Source organism: Bombina bombina, chromosome 6 (assembly GCF_027579735.1).
Source record: "Bombina bombina isolate aBomBom1 chromosome 6, aBomBom1.pri, whole genome shotgun sequence".
In the NCBI taxonomy this organism is placed as follows: domain Eukaryota; kingdom Metazoa; phylum Chordata; class Amphibia; order Anura; family Bombinatoridae; genus Bombina; species Bombina bombina.
Window position 1 is genome coordinate 800,945,573 of NC_069504.1, and position 10,819 is coordinate 800,956,391.

Genomic DNA, 10,819 nt, shown 5'->3' on the forward strand with positions numbered 1-10,819 from the left:
TTTTTATTTTTAGTTATTTAGTGTTTATTATTTTTTAATTTTGTTTGTAGTGTTAGTTTTTTTTAAATTGGTAGTATTTTTTTATTTTATTAGAATAGTTATGTTAGGTTAATTTATAGTTGAACAAAAACTTTTTTTTAATTTAAACGGGTAATTTTTAAAGATAAGTTATACTGTAATTTTAATTTAAAGTTGGGGGGGGGTTAGGTTTAGGGGTCAATAGTTTAATTTAGTTTTTTGCGATGTGGGGGGGCAGGCGGTTTAGGGGTTAATAGGTTTAGTTTAATAGTTATGATGTGGTTGGCTGGAAGTTTAGGTGTTAATACTTTATTATAGTGTTGATGATGTGGGGGGGGTCAGCAGTTTAGGGGTTAATAGGTTTATATAGTGTTGGGGGCAGCGGATTAGGGGTCAATAAGTTTAATATAGTGTTTGTGATGCAGGAGGGCAGCGGTTTAGGGGTTAATGGGTAGTTTATGGGTGTGTGTACTTTGTAACAGTTTAGTTATGGATTTTGCAAAACAAAAATGTCTCACAAAACTCATAACTACTGCTCTCAGATGGCGGTATGGATCGTGTAGGTATAGGCTGTAACACAAGCATTTTAGCCGGACCGCACAACCTGTAATATGGCACTATGGAAAATCTCACTCTCGAACATTTTATTGAGTGCGGAATGGATGTTGCGCTACAGGATAAAATGCTTGTGGTATAGCTATACCGCTGCAACTCGTAATATGCGTTCCTGGCATTCCAGCATAATGGCCAATTTTTCAGTGTTAAAAGCCATACCACAAAACTCGTAATCTAGCCGATTATCTATTAACTGTTTCCTTTTGAAGCCTGAATACCTTGCATTGTTATGTTTTACACTTCATGAATCCTGCAGCAACTCCTAGCAACTATGAGTCACAGAATCTATCATCCGTTTCCTTTGAAGCCAGAAAATATTGCATACATATGTTTTACACTTCATGAACCCTGCAATAACTCCTTGCAACTATGAATCACAGAATCTCAACTATCCACGTTTAGGATGCTCTTTCCCGGGCCAGGGGTTGGGGTCTACAATTCCCTACCACTGCCCAGAGGGTCTGTCTACTGAGCAGTTATACACCGAAAGTAATACTCAAAATGTTTCAGAACTACATTTCCCATGACGATTGACAGGACTGCAGAGTGCCTAAGCATCATGGGAAATGTAGTTCTAAAACATCTGGAGTGCCAAGGTTCGCCGTCACTGACTAGTAAATAAAATGTAAATTATTATTAGGAAATACTTTGACCTTAAAGTGAAGGTAAACTTTGATGAACGAAAGTCCGGTTTTTAAAAATACTATTAAAAAAAGGGGCACTTTCATTCATCAAAGTTTAGAAAGCAGCTGTTTTGTTTATAAACTTATCTTCTCTTCACAGCCGGAGCAGCTTCCCCCGCACGGAGATACTCTCTTCACCACGTCAGCAATGACTTGTCCGGCTTCCTCCAATCATGGCATGGCCTCAGACAATGATTCCCCTGGGGGGAAAGCCGTGATTGGAGGAAGCCAGATTAGTCATTGCTGACATGGTGAAGAGAGGATTTCCGGGCGGGGGAAGCTGTTTTTTTTAAACTGGCTTTCATTCATCAAAGTTTACCTTCACTTTAATATGTATAGCTCAGAGGAGAAAAGAAGAGGTGATTATACAGCTGCATCACTTCACCACCACACCATTAAATTGTAGCTTACCAGCCTCTACGGATCACCAGGATATCTACTAGTGACCTGGTAGGGCAGTCCCAGGACAGATTTTAATTGCGCATGTGGTGTGTACGGCATACAGGCATAGTTTCAGTCCACAAGCTCGGTGTGCCAGTGGTGCTTAAAAGAATAAACTACAAGAACCACTTCTAACTGAAGAATGCACTTTAACACCAACAGGAAGACATAGATAAGTTCAAATATAGTTGCAACATAAAATTTAAAACAATTATTCGGAAAGGAGGATATTAAAGGGACACTGAACCCAAAAACATGTATTTTGTGATTCAGATAGAGCATGCAATTTTAAGCAACTTTCTAATTTACTCCAATTATCAATTTTTCTTCGTTCTCTTGCTATCTTTATTTGAAAAAGGCATCTAAGCTTTTTTTTTGGTTTAGACCTCTGGACAGCACTTTATTGGTGGATGAATTTATCCACCAATCAGCAAGAACAGGTTGTTCACCAAAAATGGGCCGGCATCTAAACTTACATTTCAAATGAAGATACCAAGAGAATTAAGAAAATTTGATAATAGGAGTAAATTAGAAAGTTGCTTAAAATGTCATGCTCTATCTGAATCACAAAAGAAAAAAATTTGGGTTTAGTGTTCCTTTAAGTAAACCACCCACTTCTCAGGAAGGAATCTTCTTTAGTTTTCCAGAGGTTAAAAGGGATAGTAAAGTCCAAATTAAACTTTCACGATTCAGATAGGGATGTAACTTTAAGCAACTTTATAATTTATTCCTATTACATTTTCTTCCTTCTCTTGTTATCTTTACTTGAAAAAGCAATGTAAGCATAAGAGCTGGCCCATTTTTGGTTCAGAACCTGGGTAGCACTTTCTGATTGGTGGCTACATTTAGACACCAATCAGCAAGCGTTACCCAGGAGCTGAAACAAAAATGGGCCGGCTCCTATGCTTACATTCAAATAAAGATAGCAAGAGAACAAAGAAGAATTGATAATAGGAGTAAATTAGAAAGTTGCTTAAAATCGCATGCGCTATCTGAAAGTTTAATGTTAAAGGGACACTGAACCTAAATTTTTTTTCTTGCGTGATTCAGATAGAGCATGCAATTTTGAGCAACTTTCTAATTTACTCCTATTATCAAATTTTCTTCTCTTGGTATCTTTATTTGAAATGCAAGAATGTAAGTTTAGCCGGCCCATTTTTGTGAACAACCTGGGTTGTTCTTGCCGATTGGTGGATACATTCATCCACCAATAAAAAAGTGCTGTCCAGAGGTCTGAAACAAAAAAAAGCTTAGATGCCTTCTTTTTAAATAAAGATAGCAAGAGAACAAAGAAAAATTGATAATAGGAGTAAATTACAAAGTTGCCTAAAATTGCATGCTCTATCTGAATCACAAAAGAAAAAAAATTTGGGTTCGGTGTCCCTTTAACTATACTATCACTTTAAGGCAGTACACCAAGGAATGAGTAAGAACAAAGTACCTGGGACATGGCTTCAGGAAACAATAGTATTTCCTGTTACAAAACAATTTCCTTCCTGGGATTATATATAAAATAGCTTTGATAATGCAAAAAGCAGGTTCCCAAGGAGATTCCTGGGTCTACTGCTCAGGGCACTAATTGCTCAAATATTTATAGATGAAAGAAACGTCACAAGTCAGTTCACAGAGGATGCAAATGATTCAAGTAAAAAACATTTTTAATCACCTCCGAGTGTGCACATAGAATAATTAGGCTCCAAGGGGAATATAGCATCTTGCACAACACACTTAAAAGAACCTACAGCTTAAGTGTTCAAGCAGCTTCTTATTGCACTATTGCTCACATATAGCTATGTGTTAGGGCATAAGTGCTACCCCTGGTTGGCTCAGCAGCTGTGTTCAGCTACAGGCCATTAGTGGTTTAGTGGTCTGGAGCTGCCATTTTAACCCCTTTGCTGGGATTATCCACATTAGTGCAGTTAATCAATAGTGAAAAAAATACATGCTTTGAAAAGTGGAAACCTTATTGGACTAGGCTATGCTACTACAAACAAGATATTTTACAATTTACTTCCAACAAATTGTGCACATTCTTTTTTTATACACACTTTCCGAGGCAACAGCTACTAGCGAGCATGTGCAAAAGTTCACAGTTCATATGTATAAGGGAATCTGTTATTGGCCGACAGCTGTCACATGGTACAGGAAGGCCAGCAAATTAAAGGGACACTGAAGCCAAAAAATTTCTTTCGCGATTCAGATAGAGCATGCAATTATAAGCAACTTTCTAATTTACTCCTATTATCAAATTTTCTTCATTCTCTTGGTATGGTTATTTGAAAAGAAAGAATGTAAGTTTAGATGCCGGCCCATTTTTGGTGAACAACCTGGGTTGTCCTTGCTGATTGGACAGCACCAATAAACAAGTGTCCATGGTACTTAACCAAAAATGTGCTGGCTCCTTAGCTTAGATGCCTTCTTTTTCAAATAAAGATAGCAAGAGAACGAAGAAAAATTAATAGAAGTAAAATTAGAAAGTTGCTTAAAATAGACTGCATCTGAATTATGAAAGAAAAAAATTGGGTTCAGTGTCCCTTTAAGTAAATGTTGAAATTTGCCAGGGGAAAAAAAAAAAAAAAAAAAAAAAAAGTAATTTTAAAAAGGGACATTGAACCCAATTTTTTTCTTTCATGATTTAGATAGAGCATGAAATTTTAAGCAACTTTCTAATTTACTCCTATTATCAATTTCTTTATTCTCTTGGTATCTTTATTTGAAATGCAAGTATGTAAGTTTAGATGCCGGCCCATTTTTGGTGAACAACCTGGGTTGTCCTTGCTGATTGGTGGATACATTCATCCACCAATAAAAAAGTGCTAGCCAGAGTTTTGAACCAAAAAAAACCTTAGATGCCTTTTTCAAATAAAGATAGCAAGAGAACAAAGAAAAATTAATAGGAGTAAATTAGAAAGATGCTTAAAATTGCATGCTCTATCTGAATCATGAAAAAAATAGGTTCAGTGTCCCTTTAAGTTAATTAGTTCTTTATAAATAGCACAAATACTAACTCCCTCTTTGTTCAATATGTACATTACATCCTAGCTGAATAACTTAAAACCGCTATACAGAGCACGGTTTTGTCCCCAAGGCTGGCACCTTTCATTAAAGGCATTGGCAAATCAAAGTAAAGAGCTCTTAAAATTTTGCAAGCCAATATATTGCTAGCCTCTGTTTTGATTATTCTATGGCCAAAGGTATGCGGAGATCCCTAATTACCGATTTTGGATGTTTCAGCCACAGGTGCATAAAAATCCAGCAAAATCACCTTTAAATCTCAGAGACCATTATTGGCAGTAAAATAGGCCATATTAAAAAGCTCAGTCATTTTAAATGTGACACTGTCATTTGTGAAATTTCCAACTAGATCTGCCCTAGTCAACTGTATGTGCTATTATTGAGAAGTGGAAGTGTCTAGGTGCAAGAGCAACCCAACCGCAAAGTGGTAGACCGCGCAAACTCACGGAGTGGGGTTGCTGAGTGCTGGAGCGTGTAGTGCAAAAAAATCCCCTATCGTCTATTACACCACTAACTATAAAGTTCTTAACGGCCTCTGGAAGCAACATCGGCACAAGCGTTGGGAGCTTCATGAAATGAGTTTCCATGGGCAAGCAGCTGCACGCATGCCTCATATCAACACGTGCAACGGCAAAAGTCAAATGGAGTGGTGTAAAGCAGTGTTTCTCAACCACGGTCCTCGGGTACCCCTAACAGGCCAGGTTTTCATTATAGCTAAACTAGAGCACAGGTGAAATAATCAGCTAATCAGTAACACCATGGTTACTAACCTGCTCTCAACCATCAGCTGATTATTTCACCTGTGCTCTAGTTCAGCTATAGTGAAAATTTGGCCTGTTAGGGGTACTTCAGGACCATGGTGGAAAAAAACACTGGTGTAAAGCATGCCAACAACTGGACTCTGGTGGAAAAATCTTCTATGGAGTGATGAACCGCTTCTGTGACGTACCAGGGTTAACCCGCCCTGCAAGTTACCAGTTTGTCACAAAGAGTTAACAGACCCTTTCCATCTTAACTAGTTTGTCTAGTCACTCCAGGCAAGGGTTAAACTCTTGTCTGTACTAGACCTAGAAAAATACCCAAACTCCCCTTTAATGCAACCCCCCACTAAACTATATCTGCTGCTGCCACCACTTTAAGATTATACGGAAAATCTCAAGGAAATACCCAGACTAACAGATTTAAAAAAATCCCCACACACAATTTGGCAAAAAAAAAAAAAAAAACCCACAGCACTGTTATTACTAGTCTCTTTGGTAACGTGGTACAGATATTAGGCAAAAGCAAAACTTAAGGGTAGCCACCCCTTTTTTACTGCAGGCAATAAACAAAATTGCAAGAGCTGGCTGAAGTTACAGGATATCTTATTTAGGAATATATACAGTACCTTGACAAATGATTAGACCCATTGGTCAAAAATCTATTTTATATGAATTTCGCATTTATTCTTAATAGTGTTGATTGATGTTTTGTAACCATTTCTTATTCTATCTTATATTGGCAATATCAGCAATACATAATTACAGGTACTTTGATGTAATATTACTAAAATATTTGGTAAATTAACAAAATGTATGTTTTTACAGATGGATAAACAAAGTGACTTATCAAAGACAGGTCGGTCAAATTGTCAACTTGTTGAAGGCAAATATGTTGCAGCAGAAGAGTGCTGAAACTGTAGGTGTATCACCTAGTTCTGTAAAGAATATTCTGAAAAAAAAAATGGATTTGAACCCAAAAAGGAATGACACTTGCTGCCAACATCGTGTTACAACACCAAGAACTGCAAGAAGAATTTAAGATATCTGCACTCAAAATAGGAAACTGCCTGCCAGAGTCTTGATTAGCACATTCAGGATGCAGGCATCAAGGTATCCGCGAGAACTATTCAACGATGATTAGCTGAAGAGGGCCTGTTAGAAACTCTACTCGGAAACCATCCCCACAATCCATTTTTTTTTCTTAATATTCTTTACAGGACTACATGATACACTTAAATTTTCAGCAATCTTGTACTGCACTTTGTTTTTTTGCTATGAACAGGCCGACAATTTGACCTTTCTTCAACGACTAGTCACTTCGTTTACCCATCTGTAAAAACATATACATTAGTCATATTAGCAAATATTTTAGTATTACATCAAATTACACATAAATATGAATTGCAGATGTCCCCAATATAACATGGAAACAAAAAAAAAAAAAAAAAAAAAAAAAATAGAATGATTACAAAACTAAAAAAAAAAAAATTAACACTATTAAGAATATAAAAATAAAAAGTTTTGACCAATGGGTCTAATGATTTAGCAAAGTACTGTACAGTACACATAAGCAAATCACACTGACATCATAAGGATTATTTTAATACCAAACATGATATGTCTCTCATATTTGGTCGTTAAAGGGACACTGTAGTCAGATTTGTAATGGGTATGTCACACGAGTATACATGTAAACAAACATTTTTGTAATGGGGATGCTGTATTAAATATGAACCGTTTAAACAATATATAATTTTGAAATAATTAATTTTTCCAAACCCACTTAGTTGTCTGCTGTTACGGATTCCCAATCCGGGCTGACATCTGCAGTTGGAAGATGGCGACTCCAAAACGCATTGCGCATGCGCGAGTTAGCGCAACGTCATAGATTTCGCTGCGCAGTCAACGTCAAGTCAGCTATCATCGTGGCTTGAGTGCCGCAATATGAGCATGCGAGAGAAAGGAAATGGTATTGCGCATGCGTTGAATGACGATAATATACGTACATTATATGCAAAATCAAGAGATATGATTGGCGAGTTTGTTAGCCCTTAGACGGCCCACATTTGGGCTGGATGACGTGATGTCACGGCCAAAAAATAAAATATACTTTTACGGCAAAAGAGAGCTTTGTTACAAACAATAAGAAGGTACTTTACATTAATATCATATTTTATATGCAAAAATCTATGTTCCGTTTTAGACTAAAAAAAAAAAAAAAAAAAAAGTTAGTAATTCTTTAAGTAACAAAGTGATTAAACTATATCCTAGAGTTTCAACTATAATTGACCTTTATCTTGATAGAGGACAATGTCTTCTGTCAATGTGTTGACAGTTTAGGTAATAAAAATAATTCTCCCGAGAAAACTAAATAGCAACTTGTAACCGTTTCCCAGGTGTAGGTAATAAAAACCATTCCCAAAAACCTTACCTTTTTTTAAGATAAGTTGCAAATATCAGACAAGGAAATAAAGAGCGCAAAAAGAAAAATGATCCCCTTACATTCTAAAATCATAAATGTATTCATTACAACTTCAAAACCTAGCAGTCTGAAGGAAGACTGTGTGTTGAGGATGCCAGTTTGGTAGAGGAGTGATAATGGTCTGGGGCTATTTATCGGGATTCTAGTGAAGGGTCATCTTAATGCTACAGGATACAAAAACATTTTAGTCAAATTAAGTGCTTCCAACTTTGTGGCAACAGTTTCAGGAAAGTCCTTTGCTGTTCCTGCATAACCGTGTCCCTGTGCGCAAAGCAAGGTCCATGAAGATATGGTTTGAAGAGTTTAAATTTGGCAGAACTCGAGTGGCCTTCCCAGAAGAGCAGCAGCTGTTATAACCACAAAGGGGGGAGCAACTCCTGATTAATGCCCATGGTTTATTAATGGGATGTCTAAACAGCTCATATAGGTGTGATTGCCAGGTGTCCACATACCCTTGGCCATATAATGTATAAACATTTCTTCTAACACTTAAAAAGATGTGTGGCTACTTAATTATATTGACTGCCTCCTAAATTATAAGATTAGAAGTACCGTTATAAACTTCCTTCAAGCTAGCCGCTGTCAAAAAAATCAACATGAGGACCTCTCCATGGGACAGGTCTTAGAGTTAGAGGATTCTTACCGTCTATGTAAGCCAGCGGGAACCCGCTAGAATCCAAGGGGTGGGCAGTACATAATTTGACTGTTTATATCACATGCCTGCTCAAACGTAATACATTTTAGATTTTTTTTTTCCTCCGTCAGAATAAAGAATAATGTTTGTGCAGCAAAATAAACCAAGTATTTGGATGAACAAAGAGCATAGTTATCCCTGGTAGGTAAAAGGGGACTCTTTTACATTATCTAGTTGTACAGAAGAAAAAAAAAAAAAAAAAAAAAAAAAAAAAAAAGAAGAAGGAGTAAAGGGGAGGAAATTCAAATAGCAAAACATGTTTTGCCAGAGTTTAAATTTCCCAATCAAATATTAAGAAGGATGGAAATTTTAAAAATTAAAAAGAATAGTGTACTCAGTTTATGAACAACAGCATGGAATAAAGAAAGCAAAAAATGACTGAAATGCCCAGATAAATGCTACAAAACATAACTTTAAAAATATGTACCTCAAACTTCCCCACTGTAGCAGAGCAAGCAGGCAGATTGTCCCCAAATCAGCCAATCGGATTGCATATGCATCAGGTACAAGCATATTATCAAATTGCTACAAATCCTGGTGTACTTTTCTCACTGCTCATTAAAGGGACAGTCTATTCCAGAAATTTTTATTGTTTACAAAGATAGATAATCCCATTATTACCCATTCACCAGTTTTGCATAACCAAACACTGTTACGTTAATACACTTTTTACCTCATTGATTACCTTGTATCTAAGCCTCTGTAGACTGCTCCCTTATTTCAGTTCTTTTGACAGACAATTTTAGCCAACTAGTGCTTTCTCATAAATAACTCCATAGGAGTGAGCACAATATTATCTGTATGGCACACATGACCTAGCACTGTCTAAATGTAGCCACCAATCCGCAACCGCTACCCAGGTGCTGAACCAAAAATTGGCCGGCTCCTATGCTTACATTCCTGCTTTTTCAAATATAGATAGCAAGAGAAATTTATAATAGGAGTAAATTAGAAAGTTGCTTAAAGGGACACTGAACCCAAATTTTTTCTTTCGCGATTCAGATAGAGCATGCAATTTTAAGCAACTTTCTAATTTACTCCTATTAACAATTTTTCTTTGTTCTTTTGTGATCTTTATTTGCAAAAGAGGGCATCTAAACAATTTTTTTTGGTTCAGCACTTGTTTATTGGTGGGTGAATTTATCCACCAATCAGCAAGAACAACCCAGTTTGTTCACTAAAAATGGGCCGGCATCTAAACTTACATTCTTGCATTTCAAATAAAGATACCAAGAGAATGAAGAAAATGTGATAATAGGAATAAATTAGAAAGTTGCATGCTCTATCTGAATCACGAAAGAAAAAATTTGGGTTCAGTGTCCCTTTAAAATTGCATGCTCTATTTGAATCACGAAAGAAAAAATTATGTTTTCTGTCCCTTTAAATACTGATTTTCAAATTAGAATTGTATTTTTATATATATATATATATATATATATATATATATATATATATATATATATATATATATATATATATATATATATATATATATATATATATATATATGAAAAAAAATCATAAATAATAAAAGTATAAATAATACTGTCCATCTTCAAATAATGAAATGAAACAGCCTTGCCAACCTCAGCATTAAATGGGGGTTCAATTAATTCAGCCAAAGAGTAGAAGACATATACAAAAACATGTTACTCGCCTTTGAGGGTTCTAAGCAAATGCACTTTACTCAATCTAGACTGGGGATCTAGTTCATCTCATACTTCAGTGATGTTGCTGAAGTTTAGTCAAGCTCATTCCATTATCCCCATAAAGTGCACATAAATATAAGCTTAACATATAACACACACACAGTAGTCTAAGTGTGGAGCTTAAATATTAAGTGTTACATACCCGATTCTCCAGTTCAGAAGGAAACTTGGTTTGGAACTGACACAAGGTTCCATTTGTGTAGTCTCTCTGGATGAAGACTTTACCGGCCACAGCTGCCTGCGGTCTCATGGCCCCGACCGGCACAATCTAAGGAAAGAGACATATTATTTGAGCGGCATTACAAGAGATTAATAGATGCTATCTGGTAATCCAGGAGTTTATTTTATTTTTTTCGGCAGTGAATTATTTTATATAGGGAACACAAAAAAGCCAGGCTCCC

At 36.3% G+C, this 10,819-nt stretch overlaps 1 protein-coding gene across 1 annotated transcript in view; it reads right to left on the reverse strand.

Moving 5' to 3' along the window:
• Positions 1–10,819, reverse strand: part of GOLGA7 (golgin A7) — a 123,767-nt gene that overhangs the window by 99,154 nt on the left and 13,794 nt on the right. Inside the window, exon 2 of the mRNA XM_053718127.1 lies at positions 10,561–10,686. Within this exon, the coding sequence (XP_053574102.1) occupies positions 10,561–10,668 (108 nt within the window). The 5' untranslated portion in view covers positions 10,669–10,686. The remainder of the gene's footprint in view (positions 1–10,560; positions 10,687–10,819) is intronic.